General features: G+C 42.1%; 2 protein-coding genes across 2 annotated transcripts; both read right to left on the minus strand.

The window, feature by feature from the left end:
- Positions 1 to 980: 980 nt before the first annotated feature.
- On the minus strand, positions 981 to 6222 carry LOC106580722 (mRNA decay activator protein ZFP36L1). The gene is made up of 2 exons (XM_014162063.3): positions 6038 to 6222; positions 981 to 4866 (listed from the first exon to the last, which is right to left on the minus strand). The coding sequence occupies exons 1-2, from the start codon at positions 6095 to 6097 to the stop codon at positions 3745 to 3747; spliced, it is 1182 nt and encodes a 393-aa protein (XP_014017538.1). The 5' UTR covers positions 6098 to 6222; the 3' UTR covers positions 981 to 3744.
- A 16271-nt stretch (positions 6223 to 22493) lies between these two features.
- On the minus strand, positions 22494 to 25645 carry trappc6bl (trafficking protein particle complex subunit 6B, like). The gene is made up of 7 exons (XM_014162070.3): positions 25388 to 25645; positions 25055 to 25146; positions 24848 to 24915; positions 24580 to 24697; positions 24382 to 24465; positions 23990 to 24083; positions 22494 to 23165 (listed from the first exon to the last, which is right to left on the minus strand). Exons 2-7 carry the CDS (start codon positions 25142 to 25144, stop codon positions 23134 to 23136), a joined length of 486 nt encoding a protein of 161 aa, XP_014017545.1. The 5' UTR covers positions 25145 to 25146; positions 25388 to 25645; the 3' UTR covers positions 22494 to 23133.
- Between the last annotated feature and the right edge of the window lie 273 nt (positions 25646 to 25918).

Consider the following 25918-nt stretch of genomic DNA (forward strand, 5'->3'; position numbering starts at 1 on the left):
ATTGGCTGAGCCAGAGACGGAAGCGAGACATCCCTCTCCCACATGTTTTCTGTTTCAATGGAAGTCAATGAACTAAGTAGACCAGACCTAGAGGCTATCACATTGGTGTCTATGGGAAAGCCAACCCCTTTGGTAGACAGGAACGGACCATTTTTTGCAATGGTAAACAGCCTGAGGAAACAATCTTCTTTTATCCACCATCTTTGGCTGAACTATGGCGATGACCTAGGCCACTTCCTGTTTTGTGAGCCTGCAGTGGGAGCAGGAAGAGGAAGTGAAACCAAGGCGATGGGGGCTATAAACGCAAACTGGACAGGGCTCAGAGGACCGTTGACCAGCGCCATAATGACCAATCATGTGATGGGAAGTGACAGGACAGGAAGTAGCAAAAATACATATATGGCTAAAAGTCAGAGGCCGGGTGTTGCTTTAGTACTAGTCATGACAACGCTGTTTTACCCTTTCGTGAATTCCATTGGTGTGTATGTAGTTATAAAGAGGAAGAAGTGTGAGACTCGCGAGCACCTAAAAAAGTGTTCTAAAAACGTTTGTTGAGTTGTGAGTCATTTCAACGTTATATATTCTTTAAACATGCTTTACTAAAATAGTTCCCTTGTAAATATTTAAATAATTTCATTATGTGCTTTAAACTGATCAAGAGCAAGTAGGAATACTATCCATTATGCAAAATATCCCCAAAAATCAGAAACATACTATTGTGGAAATGCAAAGTTCACTGAACCATGACCGGCAGTATGCAAATTATCGTATCTCAATTATATACACAACAGTAAGTGTATGCTTTGCATTGGTGAACAGGTAAATGCTGACCCTTAGATGCAGTTGATTTTCTCCTGAAGGCCTAAGGCACAGCAGAATTGGTAGCAGTGCAGATTAGATTAAACAGGCATTTACTGACCTCTGGTGGCGAACATCATTACTGCTATTTTATGTGCAAAAAATAATTGAAAAGAATTGGACCGGTTTCAAGTTTTAATGTCACTTGCACAAGTACAGTGAAATGCCTTTCTTTCAAGCTCCAAACCCAACAATGCAGTATTTCAATGTAGCTCAAAAAAATAACATGAGTTTGAACAAAAACAAGTTGGGTTACAACTGAGGGAAAGGCCTTAGATATACTTTTTGTGGAAATCGTTCTGATCAAACATACATAAACATCAGTAAATAATAACAGGAACGTTTGTTTGAAGCGCCTCTGTGGCTTGTAAATATGCAGACATTTCAGCGCACTTTCTGAGCATGTCAACCTGCGCCAAGAACCGATGTGACAAGGACACTTTTTCTCAATGAAAACACCAAAATGGTACAAAGTAGGCATTATCAGAAAATAACTTTCTAATAACTTTTCCCAACAAAAACACCAGCAGCATCCACAAGGAGTTCATGTTACACTAGGCCATTCAGGGTGAGCCACTGGGAAACTTTCTGTAGTCGTTCATGTGTTTAGACCTCTTCCCCTCACCTCTATGGGATAGTGCTGAGGCATGGACACATACTCCCCTCCCTCTAAAATATATTCCTTTCTATCCAGGACCATATGTTTGACCCGTGGTCCCCATGAATGCAGCCATCTGCTCCGTCCTCCAGATGATCCGTGGCTGTGAGAGAATGGGCCTGCCATTGTACAAACTCACTGGGCGCGATGTGGGAGAATCCCCCTCGTCCCCACAATGGAGAAGAGTCAGACATTTTTTAAACCCATTCCCGGCCACCCCTTCCTCAATGGCAGTCATCCCATTGTCGCACTGACAAGTAAATGAACTATAAGTTTCTCATTACTGAACTGCTAACTGATGTGGGTTCAGGTTTCCTTATATTGTGTTGCGATTATTTTTGTTGTGTTGACTCCTTGGAAATGGAGGGCAACATAAAAGGTGGAGAAAACATATCGGAAAGCATTCATTTGACATAATTGAAAGTAATTGTCTCTTCGTTGTGAAAATGGGAGCAGAAGCCTAACTGCTCCTACAACAACTCCAGTATAGAGATGGTGTCACTATTAGCGACTATTTGCCATCTTTAAAATGGCAGCCACGCAAACGATACAGCAGTTGTTAGAGCCAGGCGTCAGCTGTCATCTGAAGGCATTCAGCTTCATTGCTTTTCAGGGAGTAAGCAGAGGGGTGTAAAGATAAAGGATGAAACAAAAGCCATCTTATCTCCATATGAAATCTGAGCCGCTTGACTACCCCCACAAACACTGTGAATAACAGAACGTACTCAAACTAAAAGAGTAGTCCACTGTTACAGTAGCCTACAGATTAAGCTGTGGGTAGTGATTTGTGGAGCGGCTTTACATTGAAACAACCGTTCCAAAGTCGTTGGGATATAACCAGGTTATCGCGACAGGACACGATCAAACCAAGAGTTACTCAGGCGTGCCGCTACACAAGCTATTTGGAGCAACGCATCACAATTTGAAGAGGCATGTTCATTTGTGAATACAGTCGATAATATTCTCAAACCCCAATGGCATCATGACAAATTCAGTACTGCATTTCACAGACGCAAACATTACGTACAGATTTCCCCCAAACACAGCGGAAATACAATCATTGTAAGAGACTACATGTTTAATTAAATGTTTTTGGTACAAAAAAAAATATTAAACTTTATACAAAACCACAAAAGTTCTATAAATACATTAAAATAAATTAAACTTAATTTACTAAAGATCGATTAACACTAAAACAAGCTTGAAACATGTTTGTCAAAAAGGCATTTAAATACAACGGAATGCAAAAAGTGCATCCACTCAGAACCAACTACCAAAACAGCTACCATTTGATCGCCAAAGGACTTTCAGAAAGACAGTACAATTGAATCTACTGAACTAGGTGCAGTTTTGGTCCAACTCAGTAGAATCAGATTTCAACAGCAACCCAGTTTAATCATAGCACATTTCCATTTATTTTTCTGCTAAAAATCAGGGATTACATGCAGAGTCCACCACACAGCGGATACACACTGTACCCTTGGGTGAGTCTACAGAACATCTACATACAACTTCAAACATATTTGCAGAGATCACAGAAACAAGTGAGAAAACAATTATTAATTCTCACAAGCCACCTTGCCAAGTAAAGTTAAGAAACCGATTTAAGCTTTCATCTAAAAATAGAGGAAAAACAAAGGTCACCCTGCAACTAACAATGAAAATTGCAGTTTCCCCAAAAATAAAAGGTTTATAGGCACTGAAGTCATTTAAAAATCTAAGCTGGGTTTTTGAAAAAGGTACATTTCTTAAAGCCCAGTGAGAAGAACAGTGTATAATAAAGACCCCGCTGCCAGTATACAAAATATCACGACATTTGTCACCCAACATTCATAGGGGGAAATCTTCTAGCCTGGCAGAAATTGATATGTAACCTTGTCTTTGGCTTTAACATTGTAAGATGAATTCATTGCTCCTCAAACTGGCGTTTACATGACTAGTAAGGTGGCAGGAAATGAGGACTTCCAGCACCAATCACACAATTTGATAAAATGGTCAGTGCAACGCAACTCCGGCACCTTGCCTTGTTGACTTCGACCTCAAATTGTACAGCTTAATTTCGCTTGAGCTTAACCGAAGCACATTCGTTTGTCAAGAATCTGCCGTACAATAACAGTATACTACTTTAATACTGCAGTAAGGTTCTTAAAAAAAAAAAATACACAAGTCTTTCAATGGCCAAGACAAGAGTCACATTGGTTTGGGAAGGTTTGAGGAGACAATCATACCTAGAGGAAGAAGCTAGTGCCACTGCAGCACTCGCTGCTGAAGCCCTCGTCAGGCACTGACAGCTGGCTGAAGATAGGCAGCCGCCGACCAGACCCATCTGGACCAGAGGAGTCAGACCCACTGAGGCTGCTGGCTGAGCTGCCACACCCACCCTCGTGGTCTGACAGTGAGGTGTAGGAGAGGCTTCTGGCACTGAGAGCAGGCCCACAGGGGGGACTCTGGCTCTGCTGCAGGCCACAGGCCTCTGATAAGGTACAGGGGTTCTGGGAGGGGGAAGGCACAGGGGACAGTCCACAGAGGGAACAGCCGGAGTCAGGAGAGGGGAGAAATTGAGACTGGAGATCACAGGCCGGCTCAAAGACACAGTCCACCTCGGATAAGGCGTGGGAGAATAGGTCGGTGATGTCAGCTGAGGTGGGAGGGGAAACTGGAGGCACAAGGAGGAAGGGTTGGGAGTGCATCAGGGGCTGTGGAGGGGCAGAGGGGAAGCCTGAGAAGCTGAAGCTCTGCCTAAGTAGAGGGGGTCGTCTGGAGCGAGGGGCTTGGGGACCAGGGCAAGGTCTGGCAGGGCCCAGGTCGTCCTCGTTGTTATGAACAAAGTGGCAGCGGATGCCGTATGGACAGAAGCCGATGGTGTGGAAGGTGCGACAAGGCTCCGTCTTGTACTTGGGGTGTCTGTTGAGGTCACGCATCTCATCAAAGCCATGGGCAAACTGGCACTTCCCCCCGTACTTACAGATGCCACTCTCAGCAAAGGTGCGGCACAGTTCAGTCTTATAGCGTGAAGAGGTGGGAGACCCAGAGACAGGGCCACCAGTAGGGGAGGCTGGGGGCTGTTTAGGTTCTGTAGAGGCCCAGCCCAGGGTGCACGTGCTGGGAACCACCATGCTGACCGAGCGCTCAGCCCAGAATGACATCTTGTTCAATCTGGATGGAAGTGAGGCATCTGTGTTCTGCCCCCAGTGGCAGGAGGTCATGGTTGCACTTTCTGTGGAGTCTGTAGAGAGGGCAGAGCTAGATGCAGAAAGGGAACAGGGGGTCCGGGGCTTATTGTAACCAACAGGTCTCACTGGGAAAGTTGACTGCTTGGATGCATCCCGGAGGTCCAGGCTCAGAAGATGCTGGATAGAGACCGTCAAAAGAAAAAAGTTATACAGACATCTACATTTTCACAAAATGGTCTGTTGCCTGAAGACTAGTCATGTCAAGAACACCATCTTATGTTATCTTCATCTGGAGGACTCACATCTACATATTAAAAAAAATAATATATATATATAAAACATTAAAACTTAGCACATCAATAAACAGACGTTCTATAGGCACATGTCCAAAGGCCTAACATCATGAGTAAGCTAAACTTAGCAAGAACGATACTTGGTATTTTGAAAGCAACGTTTACAGCATTGGTCTATTGATTTGAACTTCTACAATTAGGTGCTGTAAGATTTACTTTGTAAATGGACAATCGTTAAAGTGCAAGAAAGGCTAGACTGTCCAAGCAGCTCGGATTTGTTGTGGGTGATTTTAGCTAATGCAATTTTCCTGTTTTCGTATTACCTCTAGTTAGTTGCTTGGATTCAGCTACTTTAGCAGATTGGCAGAACGATGTTAATGTACTGTAGCTAGCCAATACCTGTCGTTGACTTTTGAAGCGCGCACTAAAACTAATTTAAAAATGCACGTTGGTTTATCTACACATGGATAACCAGTACTCCACTGTTGGTTTGTGCATTGAACGCGTCAATCTTATTTTGGAAACGATTGTGTAGTTGAAAAGAGTATTTGACTTAACTCACGTTAACCACCAATTTTGAGTCGTTTCCAGTGAAACTCGAACAGCGCGACAAGTTAAAAATGCACGTCAATGACTGACAAGATGCTCCGCGTCACTGGCAGCTGCACGACTACAAGCATTTGTAAGTTAGTCGGGAGCACATTGTCAAACGAAACATCGCTAACTAACAAAACATGACACCACTAACAAAGATGTTCTCATCTATCTGTGCCACTAACCTAGCTGGGGACTGAACCTGCAAACAACCGAAAACAAATAGCAGCATTGCAAATTCACTCACTGCCGGTATTCATTCGAAATAGACTTGTTGGCAAGTTTAAATAATTAGGTTGCTAGCAAAACTATATATTATATGCATATTACGGTAGCATGCTAGATTGTGCTAATTAAAAGGCATCCGTTGATTTGTGCAACATCAGACTTGCTGCCAGACACGAGTCACCGTTAGCTGGCTAGTTAGTTCGTTTTTAATGGTATATAAATAATCAAATTACCTTGCACATAACCTCTTCCAAATCAAGAAATTGATTAAGCGCGTATGATGGCATTTTCATGAGATGGGATTCCCTCTTGCACAAACGGGAAAGCCTGCAACTCCAGTTAAACAAACTTTTCAAAGTTTTCTGTGCGAACTACAAACCCTGTGTTGGTCCACGTGTGGGTTTTAAGGCTTCACTGTATACCACAGCCACACCCCTGCACCAACTCTCATTTCCCTCTGCGTGGCCCGCCCACCGCTCAGCCTAGTAGTTGCGTGCATGTCAGTCAAGCAAAAGCATGGACGAGCGCTGACTGACCCGTCGCGGAGAGATGCACATCACATCGCAACAACAAATCTTTTGATGCACATCGATTGATGGACAATATTGGACTGCATAACATTTCTCTCTTACAACCCAAAGCACATCTTGTTTTAATACATTTTAATTTTGAGTGATTATAATGTACAAATATGCCAAATATATGTTGTAGTTTAATGAAGACAGAAGGCACAAGCACATATTGTTGGTCAAATTGGACAAGATGATGAAGGTACTGCGCTTTTCCATTCACACCAATATGAATGTGCAGATGATAGGATGCAATAACAATGTAGCAATTCAAACTAATGTCGGTGCACTGAAATGAGTAACAGTACCTCATGTAAAATATCAGCATTCTGCATACCATCCAAGCACACATGCAATGAATACAACAAGAAGTTGTGTCCATAACATGCTCATTCAATGCATGGCCACATTGGCCAGTAAGGTAATGCTATGGTCACAACCCTTCTCACTTGTGGCGTCTAGCCCACATGATTAACTCATGGAAATCTCATAACACACATGAAGATATAGTTTCCTCCTTAAGGCTCACCAAATTAAAACATCAAACCCCTTCTGAGGGTGTGTCCATAAGGGGGAGTACCTTGATGTACCTTGATGTCACGATCGCGTGGGGAGTTATGTCCTGGTCAGATAAAAGAGACCAGAAACCAGGGGATCTAGACCAGGCAGAGCCCACCAGCAGCAGCAGCCACTGGGTTGTGGCTCAACTCACAGTCACCCAGGAGCTCAAACAGACAGACGACAGACCTCCTGGAGAAAGGCCTTTGATTTCAGAGGTGGAAGGTGTTGAATGTTTTCACCCCTAGGCCAGAGATCCAGACATTAAAGCCAATGCTGCCTGGAGGTGACGGAGGGCAGGCAGGGGTGACGTGGTCACACGTTGGGTGCAAGCCAGCATTGGGAACTTTTGTTTAAAGATAGCACAGTCAGGGATGGCAGACTAAAATCCTACCAGACTTAGCGTGAGTGGAGATGGTGCAGGGGACGTTTGTCAGACAGATAGTATGTGATCCTTTTCTCAGTAGGTAAAACATCATTTTAGAGAAACTGTTGCTGGATCCTATCGATTGCAGTTTTAACCCATTCTCCATATCTCACTTATTATTATTATATATTTTTTTTACCTTTGTTTAACTAGACAAGTCAGTTAAGAACAAATTCTTATTTACAATGACAGCCTACCCCTGCCAAACCCGGGCGGCGCTGGGCCAATTGTGCGCTGCCCTATGGGACTCCCAATCACTGCAGGATGGGATACAGCCTGGATTCGAACCAGGGACTGTAATGACACCTCTTGCACTGAGATGCAGTGCCTTAGTCCGCTGCGTCAGTGACGACTTGTTGTTTCCCATTATAGTCCCCTTTTGCTATATTGAGCATTGCACTAACAAGGCTCTCTCCCTTGTTGGGGGAACGGAGTTAATACTGATAAGGAGGAAGGGGGGTGGACAGAGGGTTAAGTAAGGCCAAGGGGGCTTTTGGAAACACAAGGGCACTTGTGAACAAGCTGACTTAGGTCTTATGTCCATGCACTTAAGGTCTTTCAGTAACATAACTTGAACTCATGACAATGCAGAAAGAAAGGTTTTGTTTCGGTTATGGCCAGCTCAATGGTTTGTGCCCTCTATAAACAGCAGCACATTTTAATCAAAGATCCTCTATATGAGATGAGGGAAATTATAGCAGTTCCATCCCCCAGTATCAATTCTAAAAATAACTTGAACAACACAACAAAAATAAAATGTTCGCAACAATTAAGATATTACAGCTCATTACTATAATTTAATGTAACGCATTCAAGTATAATGTCTTATTTCGTCCATTATCCATTATCAATGTCTACTGTGATTATGCCATGGCAAGACAAAGAAGAACGCCTGTTTTCAAATTCTGGAGCCACATGCAAAGAATAGGAAATTGAATACAATTGTGATTCTGCAATATTTTAATGGTTCAAATATCAAGCTGTTTGGTTTCCATTGAAAGAGGACAGAAAAAACAGTGTGCTAGCTGACCAGTGTGCTAGCTGTAGAATAGATTATGTGGACCAAGACAAATGCAAACACCTCACAGCCCTGAACTCCAAACCTGTTGGTCTAAAGACCATTAGAGTGTGTGTAGAGCATTAGTGGCTTCTATGTTTGACGCAATGTTGTCCAAAAGCAGGGGGAGTGGCTGAGTTCTGTGTGGCTAGGAAGAGAAGGGATGGAGAAGAGATGGAGGTGTGTTCTTGTCCCCTTTAGCTCAGCTTGGTTAATAGGGCTTTAGTGCATAATATGTTTCTGGGCTAACAATGCCTTCCTCCCCCATTGACGAGGTGAAGGGGAGTGGTTTGAATGGAAGGGGCTGGGGGAGGGATATTGGGGGTGAGGGGTGATTGTTTAGGGAGGAGAGGGCTAAACAACAGTGTCCGGAGGCACTGAGGAGCCCGACCGCAAACGTATTCCCCACCACCTTCATCACTCATGCCAACATTGCACCACAGATCAACATGTGTGTGTGTGTGTGTGCTTGCGTGCGTGCGTGCGTGCGGGATGTGAGATGCTAAAACTTTAGCTGTGGTTACTATTACACAACATGCAGTCAGACAGCAACCAGAGAACCATGGAAAGGTAAAACCTCAACTGAAGGGCATTGAAAACAAGGCTTGGGTTGCAAGGGAAATTACTTAAATGGGCTAAATGCCACAGGTGGTTTGAATAAATTGCCTCAGTGAGTATGGGCATTTTGGCATAATGCTATTCACACTGTTGAGGGAGGTCCAATAATGGGACACAGTTAGGGACTATGACAGAAAATCCCTGCCCCCAGCATCAGGACTAAAAACAAAGACTGACTTGACAGGATCACTATCCTTCGGTGTTACATGAAAAGACTGCTTCACACACTTCTCAGTTAGACATTGTCATGCTAATGTATTTGTGCAATAGCAAAGCATGGGGAATGTAACACCAAACCCAATATTTTTATTTTATTAAAGTAGAGACTCATATTTCAAGTGTAATACCCACCAATATACAGTACATTATTAATCTACTGTAAAAACACTTGCAAAATGCAAAATGACCAGGTTTATTTGTCTTTATAAACCGGGTAGTTTGGGTCATAGATGCTGATTGGCTGAAAGCCGTGGTATATCAGACATTATAAACTGGGTGGTTCGAGCCCTGAATGCTGATTGGCTGAAAGCTGTGGTATTCCACAGGTATGATAAAACATATTTTTACTGCTCTAATTACGTTGGTAACCAGTTTATAATAGCAATAAGGCACCTCGGGGGTTTGTGGTATATGGCCAATATACCATGGCTAAGGGCTGTATCCAGGCAGTCTGTGATGCGTCGTGCCTAAGAACAGCCTTTAGCCGTGGTATATTGGCCATATACCACACCCCTTCAGGCCTTATTGCTTAAGTATATTTCTGGAAATATTGAGTATTCTGTTCCAATTAGGTTGGAAATGACAGTCCTTCAGTCAGTTCTATACTCTGGCAGCTCTATCTAGTGCGTCCCTAGGCCTTTTGGTGTGTTTCCTTCATATTGGTCTGTGAGGCCTATTTCAAGTCGTAGTCCTACTTCATTGCTAATGAGACCAACAACAACAGTCAGGGCCTGGAATCAGAGGCGTACCACCTATAGCCTACTCTTTCAGGCTAGCTCCCATGATCTTCCGCTCTGGGCTATTTGTATACAGCCTGCCCTGCCCTGTGACAGCGGGTTGTCCCGTTTGTTTGTCCTTTCCACAGTAAATCTGTTGTGATTTCATTTGCAGGTGATGAAGTGCACACCCCACTGCGTGTTATTACGTGTCACACACACTGATGTCCACTGTTCGACATCATGCATCTGTGCCTGAACGCTGGAGAGCCAGGTTGTGCTCAGAGAGCCATAGCAGTAGTTGAAATACTGTATCACAATGCTGTGAGTGAACAGTGGTATGTGTTCCTATGTCAGATTGGGTGAAAATGCTGTAAGTGGCTATGCCAGAGGTTTGATGATAACCAACAGTACTGTACTATTTTATGGATTGTCATGTTAGCACTGTGTCTAAAGACCTCTACTTTTCTGTAAGAGAGTAGGGTTAAATCTGTGGATAGAGTTAACTGCCAGAGAGATCCTGAGGGGATGCCATGAGCAGGTGATACACCTCCACTTAAGACCAGCCAAAACAATCTCTCTTCCTGGCGGGAGAGGTATTCACTCTGTCAGGGCAGAATGACAGGTAAACCCTCCCCACCACAACCTCTCTTGCCAAGGTGTTGGTGTGTGCATGTTTATATAAGTGTGTGTGTCTGTGTTTGTGAGCATGAGAGTGTGTGACACAGAACAGGCTGAGGGGATATGGGGAGGGGGAGGGGGGGTAGTTTACTCAGCCACAGTCCTGGAGCAGAGAGGAGTCTGGTTACCCCTACACAAACAAACGGCTTGACCGACAGATCAGGTCTCCAGAGAACCACAACCATATACAAGCTAATGAACGATTGGCAATACTCCAAGGTTTGTCCAGGGGTTATGGATGAGTTATCTAGAATCACTCAGGTTTGTTGTTAGAGGATGTGCCATCTAGTGCATGCAGTGAGATAAAGCACATGGGAGGATGGAGGAAGATTGATTTCTGGTGGTCCTTCTCACTGGAATTCTGTGGCCAGATGTAATTGCAAAACCACATGAGGTGTTTGGAGCTTAAACTACTCAGCATGCTCTCTTCACAAAAGTGGAGTTTTTGAAAGACAGGTCATGGTTTTGAGGGTTCCAAATGGCTTCTATTTGACAACCCGATCCAAGGGGTCAGCTTGGTTGTTAAAGGCCTAGTAGAGCAAAGGGACCAGAAAGGGCATGAAACACTTTCCCACAATGCATTGGAACAAACACACAATCTGCGGTATTGGCAGGAAAATGAATAAATGTCTCTATAGAGTATGATTTCAGAGCATTTAGAGCAAAGTTTTAGTCAAGTAACGCTTTTTAGATCACTGAAAATCATTTCGCCACAATACTGACCTCTTCAGTTCTGTGGACATTTTCGGTTACTCGTGTGAGGAGGCAGTATATCATTTTAGCCTGGGCTTTAATATGTTGATATACACCATCTGCAACAACCTGGCCCCAAACCCCTTACTCATGGGAGAATGGAGTTACAGAGGTAGAGTGAGAGTGGGAAAACCTTTTCTTTTTATCTTTGGATATGAGAGGGGAGAGAGTGCTTTTTTTTCATTTCTCAGAGGGCCTGTTTTCTATTTTTTGGCGCTGGCCCCACAGGAAGGCCCTTGTGTTACACACGCGGTCCACTCTGTCCCGCTCCCCGCCGAGGGCCCTATCTTACATCACATCAGGCAGATACGCTTTCAAAGCATGCCCCTGCTGGCCCCCCTTATGGCCATTATTTAATGGCCATTCAAAAGCATGGAAATGTGGGTGCATAATGGGAGAAGGGAGATGGGAGGAAGGGTGTAGGGGTGTAGGGATGGAAAACAGAAAAAACATGGCATGCTGTACAAAACCCCATTGAATGGAATGCAGCTCGAGAGTTCTGCACAGCTATGCCGGTGAGGGATTTTCTGAAGGCCAGGGAGTTATTTGGACGCTGCTGAACATCTGCTCGCAGTGAACAAGGCAAAGGCAAACCCCCTCATCCCCCCCCCCCCAACTCTCTTTCAGTCTCCTGTTCCTTTTACCATGGCCATCCAATCATAATAAACTTTAGGGCTTGCTCTAATTAGGGCTGGCCTGCCGCCTGAGGAGCGACTGACTGTGCATGCCTGAGCACAGTGATTGTGATTATCCTTCACGTGAACAAAGAGCCCACCTCCACCACCACCGCTCTGTAGAGGGGTCTCTTCTTTTAAAGGAAAGAATCCGACTACAGCAGCATGCTGAGGGCCATGCTCAATGAGGGAAATAAATTATATAGAATTGTAAAGAAATGGTATTGACCAAAAGTTGTTAATAACTCTGAATGTACAGGTAACTGTCAAAATAAAGAAAACACTTAAGTAAATGAGGTCTACAAAGTATATTGAAAGCAGGTACTTCCACACAGGTGTGGTTCCTGAGTTAATTAGGGAAAGGGGTTACCTAGTACCTAGTCAGTTGCACAACTGAAATGCATTCAACTGAAATGTGTCTTCCGCATTTAACCCAACCCTTCTGAATTAGAGAGGTGCAATTAACATCCCATCATGCTTAGAGTCATGCATAAAAATGCCACCAGGGCTAGAAGAAGAAATCTCAAAGACTTTGAAAGAGGTGTCTCAAAGGAGCATAGTGGGATTAAAGGGGTGTGTGTGTGTGTGTGTGTGTGTGTGTGTGTGTGTGTGTGTGTGTGTGTGTGTGTGTGTGTGTGTGTGTGTGTGTGTGTGTGTGTGTGTGTGTGTGTGTGTGTCTCAGTCACCAGATCTCAACCCAATCGAACAGCATTTTCCACCATCATCAACAAAACCCCAAATTATGTAATTTCTCATGGAAGAATGGTGTCGCATTCCTCCAATAGAGTTCCAGACACTTGTAGAATGTACAGTGCCTTGCAAAAGAATTCATCCCCTTGGCATTTTTACTATTTTGTTGCATTACAACCTGTAATTTAAATGGATTTTTATTTGGATTGCATATAATGGACATACACAAAATAGTCCAAATTGGTGAAGGGAAATGAAAAAAAGAACTTGTTTCAAAAAATTCGAAAAAATAAAAAACGGAAAAGTGGTGCGTGCATATGTATTCACCCCCTTTGCTATCAAGCCCTTAAATAAGATCTGGTGCAACCAATTACCTTCATAAGTCACATAATTAGTTAAATAAAGTCCACCTGTGTGCAATCTAAGTGTCACATGATCTCAGTATATATGAGAAAGGCCCCAGAGTCTGCAACACCACTAAGCAAGGGGCACCACCAAGCTTCTGAAAGGCCCCAGAGTCTGCAACACCACTAAGCAAGGGGCACCACCAAGCAAGCGGCACCATGATGAACAAGGAGCTGTTCAAACAGGTCAGGGACAAAGTTGTGGAGAAGTACAGATCAGGGTTGGGCTATAAAAAATATCCGGAACTTTGAACATCCCACGGAGCACCATTAAATCCATTATTAAAAAATTTGAAGAATATGGCACCACAACAAACCTGCCAAGAGAGGGCTGCCCACCAAAACTCATGGACCAGCCAAGGAGGGCATTAATCAGAGAGGCAACAAAGAGACCAAAGATAACCCAGAAGGAGCTGCAAAGCTCCACAGCAGAGATTGGAGTATCTGTCCATAGGACCACTTTAAGACGTACACTCCACAGAGCTGGTCTTTAAAAAATAAGCAAACATGTTTGGTGTTTGCCAAAAGGCATGTGGGAGACTCCTCAAACATATGGAAGAAGGTACTCTGGTCAGATGAGACTAAAATGGAGCTTTTTGGCCATCAAGGAAATTGCTATGTCTGGGGCAAACCCAACACCTCTCATCACCCCGAGAACATTATCCCCACTGTGAAGCATGGTGGTAGCAGCATTATGCTGTGGGGATGTTTTTCATTGGCAGGGACTGGGAAACTGGTCAGATTTAAAGGAATGATGGATGGCGCTAAATACAGGGAAATTCTTGAGGGAAACCTGTTTCAGTCTTCCAGAGATTTGAGACTGGGACTAAGGTTCACCTTCCAGCAGGACAATGACCCTAAGCATACTGCTAAAGCAACACTCGAGTGGTGTAAGGGGAAACATTTAAATGTCTTGGAATGGCCTTGTCAAAGCCCAGACCTCAATCCAATTGAGAATCTGTGGTATGACTTGTAAAGATTGCTGTATACCAGCGGAACCCATCCAACTTGATGGCGCTGGAACAGTTTTGCCCTGAAGAATGGGCAAAAATCCCAGTGGCTAGATGTGCCAAGCTTATAGAGACATACCCCAAGAGACTTGTAGCTGTAATTGCTGCAAAAAGTGGCACTACAAAGTATTGACTTTGGGGGGGGTGAATAGTTATGTACGCTCACGTTTTCTGTTTTTTTGTCTTATTTCTTGTTTGTCTCACAAAAAAAACATGTTGCATCTTCAAAGCGGTAGGCATGTTGTGTAAATCAAATGATACAAACCCCCCCAAAAAATCCATTTTAATTCCAAGTTGTAAGGCAATAAAATAGGAAAAATGCCAAGGGGGTTGAGTAATTTCGCAAGCCACTGTATGCTTGTAAAAGCTGTTCTGGAGGCCTATTAAGCTGCCAAAGCCCTATTAATACACTTTATGTTGGTGTTTCCTTTATTTTGGCAGTTACCTGTATTCACTGCTGAAGGAAATGGGGTCGTATTGAGTGAAATGCCTTTTTTCCTCCTATATTTTTCTCCCGCTGTGGAGGTAAAAGTAGCTAGTTAGGCGTCTTGGATTTTTCTTCTCTTTTTTGGGGTAACAGAATTAATACTGATACTAGGATTTCTTACAATGAAAAATGTTACACTTTCCATTGTGATAAGGTATTAGTTGAGGCTTGAAATAGTATACTATTACCGTCAGTCAACCAGAAAGAATGCATGAGGTTATACCGATGGAATGTTTTTTTATTTTTTTATTTAACCTTTATTTAACTAGGCATGTATGAGGTATAGATATGCAAATTTATCATAAACAGCTGTGACACAACTTTTGTGCGTTTCCTATCCCCCATCGCTCCCAATTGTAAAGCTTTTCAAAAACTTCCTCTCGGTGCTTGGTATTTTTGCAATACAATGTCTGTCCACAGGGGAGCAAAATGTCTGGTTCGGAGTAGGAAATGGATGGCAGAGAATATATGACAAATGAGATGATCTTATCAGAGTTCCCTGTTATCAGTACAATCACATGGGGGCTGGGGGAGGAATCAGATGTCATACTGCCATGAGAGAACAGACTGTTCTTTCATAAAGACGTTTGACCATTTATTAGAGTAATTAGTGAGAGAGGAAGAGAGGGACAGATAGAGAGCGAGAGAGTTATATTTCTTTATCTGCATCTAAGACTGATGGAATTTCCTTGTAGTATTTCAGCACTTTTCCTCAAAGCACCACAGTTTGGTATTACGTCTGCATGACTATCACGCAATAACAATAAAAAAAAAACGATAAACAAAATGTATAGCTGAGGATATGCTTAGAAAAGGAGACAAACCCCATCCCCCACAATCCTGTGTTTTTCTGCCCCCAGCACTACCCAGGTCACCATTTGAACAACTCCAAAATCTAAAACAGGCCCACACCTCACCCTCTCTTTAGGCTCTGTTGTTTATTCCTCCTTAAGGCCACTTGACAAATAATCTGGTTACTGGGCTGATTTGTGGATCCTGAGGGTATAGAAAGAGAGGCGGATAGGGAGGGGGTGGTGGTAGAGGGGGGAGGTGTGCGCTCCACCCAAACCTCCAGCCGCCCCCCTGGCAGAGGTAAGGCAGATGGGCTCTGGGTCAGAAAATGTGGAGATGATTAGGCCTCAACAGGCCGCTAGCTGACTAACCATTCCCCAGCTTCCAGGTTTCTGCCAAGCCTTCATGTAAATCATGGGGTTTTATGGTCTCTCAGCTATATGTCGGTTTGGTTGCTTTGTTGGCCTTCTGTTGTTCAGAGTGTTGTTTGGTTCCGTATTTCCTCACTGTTAAGGCCAAGCAAGGCCGACCCTATGGGAAAAATATTTTTCTGGCAACCGCATGTTGGTGAGCATGTCATGATATGTTTAATTTCCCAATGTGAAGTGTTGCTACTTAAGGGTTGGAATATTATTTTTGCAAAGGAAACTCAATAGTTATTCAAACTTTTCAAACTTTCTATTAACACTAAAACAGATGATGTTAAACCTCAATTACTCCTAATGACAAATATAGATCGTAATTGGGTCACATATTTTCTATGGAAAGCTACTGCCATTGTTTAATCAGTGTGGCCAGAAGACAAAAAGCCCACTCGGGTCATGGTAATAAATTTACCAGTGGATCTTTCTCCTTGCTCACCTTACACTAGAAAAACAGCCATCCTCCTCTATCCATCTGTGTCCCATTAGAGCTATCAAAATACACACAGGCTTAATTTAGCCCAGCGCAGAGGCCTTGACACCCATCGGGCATGCCCAGCAGGTACCGCACAGGGGCCAGAGGTGACGACCCCCCCTTTGCCCCCTGACATGGCCTCCTCATAACAGCAATCCTGTTGATTCAATTAAACACGAAGAACGCTGTGGCGCTCCCGCACAAAGGGGGCAAAGGTACAAGGCCAGTCAGGGAGAGAGATGGAAGGCAAAAGGCATCCATTAGAGCCAAAGACAGGCAAACAAATGCTCTGTAACCAGGGAGAGGCCAAATGGGTGGAGGTGGGAGGGGTGGAGGAGGTACAGGGGATGGACAAAGAGGTAATTATTTTGGGGGTAGCCCATTGGATCTCAGCAGCGATGACATAGGGTCAGCTGTGAAGGACTCGGTGGGGTCGACTGGCCACGAATGCACGGATTACCACTGACACGACATTTCATTAGGTAAACATTGAAGGATAAGCAAGAGTAACTCTTCTATGGGTTTAGGGGATGTGGCTTTCTATTGAGGACTGTGTCAGTTCTGAGGTGAGAAGAGACAGGGCAGGTGTCTGTTGGTGTGCTGCTCTGCAAACAAAACACAAACTACAATGTTGAAGCAAATGGAACGCATACAGTATACATATGTGTGCTAACTTTTTATTAGGCTGAAATATTAAAAAAGGACATCTTTGGAGGTTATACACAAATAGGTATTCTTTTGATTGAAATCAAACCGTTGCTTTTAAGGTAGAGCAAGCCCACACACCTGAATTTCTGTCATGATGAGCTGGTTTGAAGGTGAGAAGGCAGAACCACCCAATCTCTCCTTTTTAATCTGTCCGTCTAAAGGTTTGTTCCCGAGAGCAGGGGGGGGGGGGGGGGGGATAGGTAATAGTATGAGAACAGTATGAGAACTTACCAAGACAGTATAACATGTTTACAAACTGCACACATACTGAGGCCAGATAGTATATTGTACATTCTGTACATTCCATTACACTAACAGTACTTCAAATAAAAAATGTAAAACAAATCACATGCGCTGAATAAAACAAGGTTAGACTTGACCATGAAATGCTTACTTACGAGCCCTTTCCCAACAATGCAGTTAAAAAGTAACACAATTAACAAATCGATTAAAGAAAATAGTAACACAATAAAATAACACAATGAAATAACAATAACGAGCCTATTTACAGGCTATATACAAGGAGTACCGGTACCAAGTCAGTGTACTGTGGTGCGAAGTAGTTGGGGTGATTGATTGAGGTAATAAGTACATGTAGGTTTGGTTTGGTGATTGATTGAAGTACTATGAACATGTAGGTTGGCGATGAGAAGCAGAAAGTCCGGTTAGACGTTTAATTACTTTTCAACCACTAAGAGCTTTAACGAATGTTATTTCAAGTAATGAAGGTATAGTAAATGGATTTGCTTCCAAGGATTAGAAAATTGAATAGGTGAAGTAGACAGTTCGTTTTGTTATCAGGCCTTGTGTTTAATGAATAGTTAAGGACATAGTCTCCCAGAACCACTAATGTCAAACTGCAAGTCACCCTTGTAATGCTTTAAGACCTCCCTCTCCAACAGCACAGCATAAATGGGCATTTTAATGAAATACCAGTTGGACCCAGCTTTCTTAGCCAGTGACATTTGGGGCATTGTCTTCTTGAAGGATGGAAATCATGGTGATAATGGAAAGTGTCAGATTTTCCCAAACAATCCATTAAGTTAGCCCTGAGAAACCCAAAACCCACAAGGTCTGCCTGCATTACCTTGGCACCGGAGTCAGGTCAGGGAGGGTTTGTGTGTGACTGGGAGTTGAGAGAGTAGCACTTAAGGTTATTTGAAAGAAAGGTGCTCTTTAGTCCGGGGGATTCTTACACAACCCCACCCCAGTTCAGCCTAAACAAATCGTCCCATGTCTTTGTCATGGCACATGCAACGTGTGGCTTGTGATGACGATAACTTTCTATCTAGTGCGAGAGCTAAGATTCAGGGAAACAATGTGATTCTAAACAACTCTGTCTTTCAATTCTTAGCAGTAGCACTATTAGCGTTTCAGCTTGTGGAAAGCCAAAACAATCCCGTTAGTTCGAATAGGCTCAGTAGGCTACATGTGACTGGTTGGCCCAAAATGCATCAGATGATCAAAATTTGTTGAGGGGGAATCAGGGATGGAATTGGTTAACAATATCTTAACTGAAATTAGCAATGGAATTCCCAAATAATCCAGAGACCAATCTATCCATTTGAATAGCCTAAAGTGCTATCTGACAACACAGGCTTTGGCTGAACAGCTTTTTGTAACGGCAACAGAACCATTTGATTAGTGAACTGCCACACTAACCCCAGTCCACACAATATTTTCCAAAGCTCAGTGATCAGGTAGCAACCACCCTTCCCCCCTTCAAAGACCTGCCTTCATATCCCCTTGATAACCTCCTATGGTTTCAGCCCGTCTTTTAATCAAGAGGAGGGGTTTAGCTGGGGGAAGTGATTAGCCACAAGCTCTTACAAAAAACTAATCCTTTCACTAACGGCAAAAGATAAAAAATCTCCCCAGACGTCCTGGTATTGTAACCAGATTTCCTCTCTCACCCACAAAGAAACGATCATATCTTCCCTTCTGAGGAAAGAGTGGTAAATTAAAAGTTATTGTTACTTTCTTGGAGATATGGGCCCCATACTCACCCATTCCCTCATTCCAACCTTCTGGGAGATTTATAGGAGAAACAATAGGGGGAAAGTTATCTGGAGAGCGCAAATGTCAAACAGTTTGTGGTAAACCTCGAGCAATGACGGAGGTTATAGCCCTTTACGCTGCAAACAGGATAACACTGTTAAGCTGTTTGAAGAACATAAATCTTTCTGCATACCATAAACTACTCTGCAAAATGAGTCTCTCTGAAGTAGCTTTCAACATTTTGAATTTAAAAATAATATTAACTCATATAGATGAGTATTTGTTAAATATTTACTTGATTAATTGAATAAACCTGAAACTCCTTTTTTTATTGTCAGTACTGTGTGACTGGGAGAGAAGTACAAACAAATACAATTAGATACAGATACACTGAATACGATGAGATGTGTAATAACATAGGTATGGGCAAGAAAATAATATTCTCTGCATCTCTCTTTTGCCATGAGTAAAGAGTGTATTCTTGAGAACTTGTGACAGCAACACAAATCAGTAAAGCCAGCAGCTATGGGGCAGTGGGTATAGGAAGGGGGGCTGCTTTTGTGTCAGAAGTACTGTGTTCACTCATTCACTCCCCAGCTGCAGACGGTTTTCAGGGCTCTGGTTCCCATACTTAGATTAAATCTTCCAAATTCGAGAGATAAATGAGTGTGTGTGAAGAGGTTACTGATGAAGGAGGGGGAGGAGAAAGGAAGGAGAAAAGGAGGACGAGGAGAGTGTTTTCCACAGGCTGGGTCTAGGGGGCGGGGACAGATGCAGGAGGGGTGGTGGAACAAGGAGATTTTCGTAATCAGTCCAACCAAAAAGAGTCCCCTTTTTTCCCTCCTGTAACTTTATTGATCACATTGTGATGCAGGGAAGGCCTGGGAACGCCATGTAGTGCTATGCAGGGTAGCAGCTGGCTCCCTGCCCAATCTAATCCACAATCTTACTGCTCCAGCACAATCAAGCTCTGGAGACAGAGACCATTTTACTGGAGTTTGGGGAAGAGGATCCTTATGCTGTCAGCCAGATAGTCTCTGTCCCTTTGACTTTGTTGTGTAAATGTTATGACATGCACAATGTTTATGGGCAATTCATATACTCTTCCCTTCCTCTTTGTATGTCTTCATTTCAATTCTCCCAGGACTCCCTTTCATGGTCAGAAAAGGAGAGCTTGGTGCTGCTGAACATATCAGTGCTGCAAACATTACAAAAGTTAATTCTGCAAATATTACCATGCAATGTGGACAACAGAGGGTTACTGTGTGTTACATCTGACTCACTGCCAGCTTTCTGTATGTTTAATCAGTCTAACTTCTGTATCACAAGACATTGTGCCACTTCTTTCACAGTGGACATGATGAATATTTTGAAGAGTTCAAACAATTATCTTTATTTGGAGAAAAACAAAAACATTTCAAGACCATACAGCTATTAAAGTACAGGTACTTATAGCACAACAATCATGGTAGTAAAAATTGCATAGGTCTTTGAACCGGTTTCCTGGAATTACAGAAATACATTCACTACAACCAACTCTATATGGTAGAAATATAACAGAAATGGTACACACACAGGGAAAAATTACATTTGAGGGAAGAAAGCTCTCCAGCACAGATGGTTATGCTTGCGAAAACCCCCAAAATAAAACAGAGAACTGCATCAGACCTAAAAGAAAGGAATGGGGGGGGGGGGGGGGGGGGGAAATTAAGAGGTGGAACTGTGGAGGATGTTTACTTGAACATACATTCAGACCAGACGGGGTGTTTGAAGTTGGTCATAGTTAATTCTCTGTTTTAGAGTGATGGAGCAGACACCAACTCACTCCAGCCTCTTTTTTATGGCTTTAGAAAGGAGAAGTGAGACAGCTGGAGTTCTGGCTCAGAGCATTTATTTACTTCTCCCTGTGGCAAAGTAAAAGTTCTCCACAAAGAGAGCCTGTGAATGGCTCACCCCAGGCAGTCTTGCACTACGTACACCTTTTGTGTACCTTAGTTTAAAGCTAAAGCATTCTGTATTTGTTTCTTTTCATCAAGGGAAAAAAGGCCTTTAACCGAAGGGATGGCGCCAGTGACTTTGTGCTTGGATATTGCGATTTAAGACGTGTAAATGTGAAGGAATGATCAACCTTTGGCTATGTTGAGGGGAGCAATACAAGCTGTGGTTTTGGAGGTACTGACATAAATCCTTTTATCCTAAGAATGCCTTTCCTTAAAAGGGCAAGGCAGGACTTTTCTAGGTAACCAGAACCAAAGCCAAACTCAAAATATTACAGATAATTAAATAACACGACGTGGCAGTCTAAATAAAAGCTTGTTTTAGGAGAGCACAAATAAACCTGACTTGACTGATATGTCAAAATCAGGAAGAGGACACGGTCTTTGAAAAGGGTATAAAACCTATCATCAGAGGTAGGGAGAGGTTTCCATGTTGAATACAAATAGATTTGTAACGTAAAAAAAAGTCTGCTTGATGTTGAAATGAATGAAGCAAATATCACAAGGGAATGGATATCTGGGACACAATCCAGTCACATAGCCTACGTACATCCTCCTTCCTCTTAAATGTCCCCGGACAAGTAAAAACTAGGAAGAGCATTTATCTAACCTAGCCTAATTCTGCTGCTCTGTATTTATTCTCACGATCTTCAAAACAATATGCAGTTGACCATTACAAAGTTTTGTGCCAAATAGATAAATCCTGTCCAGTTGGTATTGAAGCACAATTTCATACAAAACAAAGAGGTTTTGGCTGTAGGTGGCTTTCCCTTTGAAATGCTGAAAGCTGAACACATAGCCTTTCTAGAGCCTGAGGCACTGATCGTAAACAGAACAGAATTATGCATTTCAATCCATAAAACATTTACATGGAACAGTAAGAGATGAGGTAACTTCCTGTTTCATTAAGTATTATCAAACTTGATCAAATATGTTTCAAATAGTGTTTTAAAGCGGCAATCTGCAGTTGTAACAATAACAAAGCGTCCTTCCAGCCCCGTTTCGGTAAAAAGCTGAGGGATGGGTTGGAGAAATGTAACCACTCTGAAAGTCCTAGACTGAGCAATGACCATCCCAAATTATAGTTTTAACCATGTTGAGGCTATATAGTGTTTCTTTAAATGTACTTTATTTACAAACATTGGAGTAAAACAAGCTTATATTTTGGGTTCTGATGGGGTAAGACAGGTGAACTAAGCTCATGACGCATTTATAAGTTATTTTCTAAAAATAATCAAAAAGGTACATATCATTAATTTATAAGTCCAAAAATGGATGTAGTAACTGCAGATCGCCCCTTTAAAAAGTATTATTTTGTACAAACAACATTTTCAATCCCGGTCTTAAATGCATTTCTTTTGATGCAGGGTAAAACAGAATGATCATATCTCAAGATATTAACATGATTCACAAAGTTTGAAAGAGACAACTGGAGAGCTGGCTATCACTGCTATAATGTTCAACTGGGCTCACTTTTCAAAGGAAAATGCACTCCAAATCCATTCACAGGCATGCTGTCGAGAAGAGTATATTGCAGAGACTACCCTCTAGTGGCAGAAAATAGTTATTTCGTCAACAACTATTTGTTGTTTCTTTAGCAAATACAGTCAACAAAGAGCCAAGGAAATGACATGGGATAAGTATGAAAATCATTTGAGAATAAAAATGCAATTCGTATTTGATTTCCCTCAACAACAGAGATGATACCTACAACAGACTAACTGCAATACCTTCACAAGTGTCACACTGAAGACAAATTCTAGTTAATATACAAAGACATGAAACTGATGTTAGGATACAAAATAAATCTGTTAAAGACAATTAAATAGAGGAATCGATATCCGGTGACTACATTAAGCTTTTTTTTAAAGTATGTTATAAAACTCAAATAAGTGTGTAATTCTTTACAATTTATTATTGCTTTCTAAGGGGAAAAAATGAAGAAAAAAAGTTATACAAAAATAATATGTAGTAAACCACCTTCAATGTAATGACATTTAAGGACCTTAAGGTTGACATTCACATTATTTTATTGTCACAGATGAACATAACATTTTAAAGAGGTGGGTCCTATTCAAATCTTCTGAATCACGACCTGGAATTTACCTGTGTGGGAACAGAAAAGTTGGTAATATTACTTAAAATGACAAATATCTGACAAAGTATGGACATATTATGCACCTTGTCATGAAAGAAGCTACATGGAATATTTTTTGCATTGTAATTTCAGAAAATGTCTTTAAGATACAGTATCTACAGCAATAGTGGAATTATTGGGCCCACACAAAATTGCATTTGAATGGTGCAACCTTCTTATTGGTCAACGATAACAATCCGTTAGCGCGTGGTACTTATACAAATTATTTAGCCTCAGTCAATTTGACAAGAGATTTGATGGCCACAAAAATATCACATGTAGCTCCTTTTATAATGGAAAAGGAATCACTGAAGTGCTTCAGGTTCTGCACCAAGCTGATAGATAGTCTGCTCAGAACTCACCAGTGTCGGTATCCAAAGAGGGCCCATATAGAAAGAGGTGCCTCTAACGGCGGTTTCAATAGAAACCACTGAAACGCTAGCTTAGCATGTCATGTCCGCCAAGCTAACTACGTACAAACACCTGATCATCTGAAGTTGCCGAGCTGTGCATGTTCAGTACAGCACTCCTTTGTAATAAAGTTGTTTATGACAAATATGGAATTGTGTAATTTTGTTACTTTCACGGCTACGTAATAAAGACACATTGAGCTCTTTAAGAAGCTGTCTCGAAGCTAGATAATGTTTTTGAAGTGAGATAAAACCTAACAAGGGATGAGTTTGACTGCTTAACAAACTGAATAGTCTCTGATTTGAAACATCTCTATAGTATCGGTAATGTTTGGTGTGGTATGATGGTATATGATAAATGATGATGATGATAAGAGACTCACATGAGGGCATTAGGGAGACCTCAGCTGTCACCACGCAGTCCATACCCAAGTTAGACAAAGCTCCTCTCACCAATCCACAGGAGTATGCCAGATACTGTTGCAAAACATACCAGACAGTTACGGCTGAACATTTACTTTCGAGTTCAATCACTGAAGGCCTATATTTCAATCTATTTGGCTGAATATTCTAGAGTAATGTTAAACCTTGGACGAAATAGGGTGTCATCCAAGTACTAACATGCATACTTTAACTTATCAAGTTTAACCTGGCGTTAGTGCCGGGCTGGAACAAATGTGTTCCCAGCCTGGGTCCCCAGAACCAAGATTTAAGACCACTGTTGTAAAATAAGAAACAACTGGGTCTACTTTTTAAAAACAATTGGATGTCTTACTTTTGGAGCTTCCTCAAGGTACTGCTTCCCGTTGGAAAACTGTGTCAAGAGCGCAAACTTGTTGTCTTGCAAAACATAAGTACCCTGTGTAGAAACAAGACACACCATGAATATTTGGGAGGAAGGCCATAGGTAGTGTGGTACATCAGCAGCTGTATTCCTAATCTAAAGGGCTTTATTTTTCAAACATGGGCACACCTGGTGGTTTGTCCTAAGGTTGTCAATTTGCTTTCTGAAGACATTTATCCAGAAGTCTTTACAGATGAATTTCATGACATCCAAGTCATCTTTGAAGCTGGGCGAATCTTTCGTAAACCTGGAGGGGGTCAGGAAAACACAAGGTTAGCCTACATATATTGCCATTTCAATCAGGTAAAGTGATACTAAAGTACTAAAGTACTTAAAGGTGGAACTTAGGTCAAACTGAAATACAGGGCATATGCAATAGTGAAAACTGTTGTCCTACCTTTCAATAAGCCCTTGTCCTACTCTGAAGCCCATGCCTTCCAGAGTGGACACACAAGTTGCCCTATCCTGTGTAGAAAACCCCCAAATAGCTAGATGTGACAACAATAGATTCAACAAACACACCTTTTGATGATGACCAAGCTTTCAAACAATGTTGAGTAGGTATGTCAGGTGGCTGTCTAATGACGTTACGAGCTTAACCTACCTTGTCCATCTCACCTCTCGAGGCTTGGTCTTTGTAAATATGGGACACCATCTCCATGTGGAGGAACTCAAAGAGTACGTCGTCGGCCATGTCTGAAATAAAATAAAAATCTTAATACGAAAAGCTAGGCAACGTTCTCTACCTGACTGACAAACGTTTAAAACATGCAAGCTAAATGATCCTGGTACACTGGTGGAGAACATCTAGCTAGCTAACGTTAGCTAGTGCTTGAAACTGCGGCCAATGCTTTCTTCTGAATTCAAATATAATTTGCTATCTACGTGCAATAAATATGATCACATATTGCTAACTCATGTAAATCCAACAAATTACCTATTTTACAGCTCTGGTTTGAGTTACTTTCCGCTAAATTGCTCACGATGTAAACAAAGCGTTACTTCCTGACTACGGAACCTGCGAAGGAGGCACAACTTTGCTTAGGCGTGCCGAAGGACAAATAGCTGGATAACTGATTACAGGAGAAAATGCTAAACATTTTTCTTTATTGTTTTGTTTAGAAGAAAAAACAATCAGACACTATGAATTGGTTAATAGGGTCACCAGCTAGGACAACAATGCAAATAGTTTGTTTCTTCATGCAGCTCACACCCTTCCCAGTTTATGGGAAATTCCCTTATTCATATTTTAAGACCGTCACATAATTTCAATGCATGTCCTTTTAATTTGACAGGTTATATGAGGACAGAGACATGTTCACAATAGGCGAGGTGATGCACATTTTCAGTCTGGGAACACATAAAACGTAAAAAGAAACACAATTCATGTTTTATTGAATATCTTCTCATTTTAGGCTACTTTTTGTTACAGCTTCAATGTTATGATAAAAGTATATTGGTATTCAGG

This window comes from Salmo salar, chromosome 20, assembly GCF_965601325.2.
Source record: "Salmo salar chromosome 20, fSalSal1, whole genome shotgun sequence".
Lineage (NCBI taxonomy): Eukaryota > Metazoa > Chordata > Actinopteri > Salmoniformes > Salmonidae > Salmo > Salmo salar.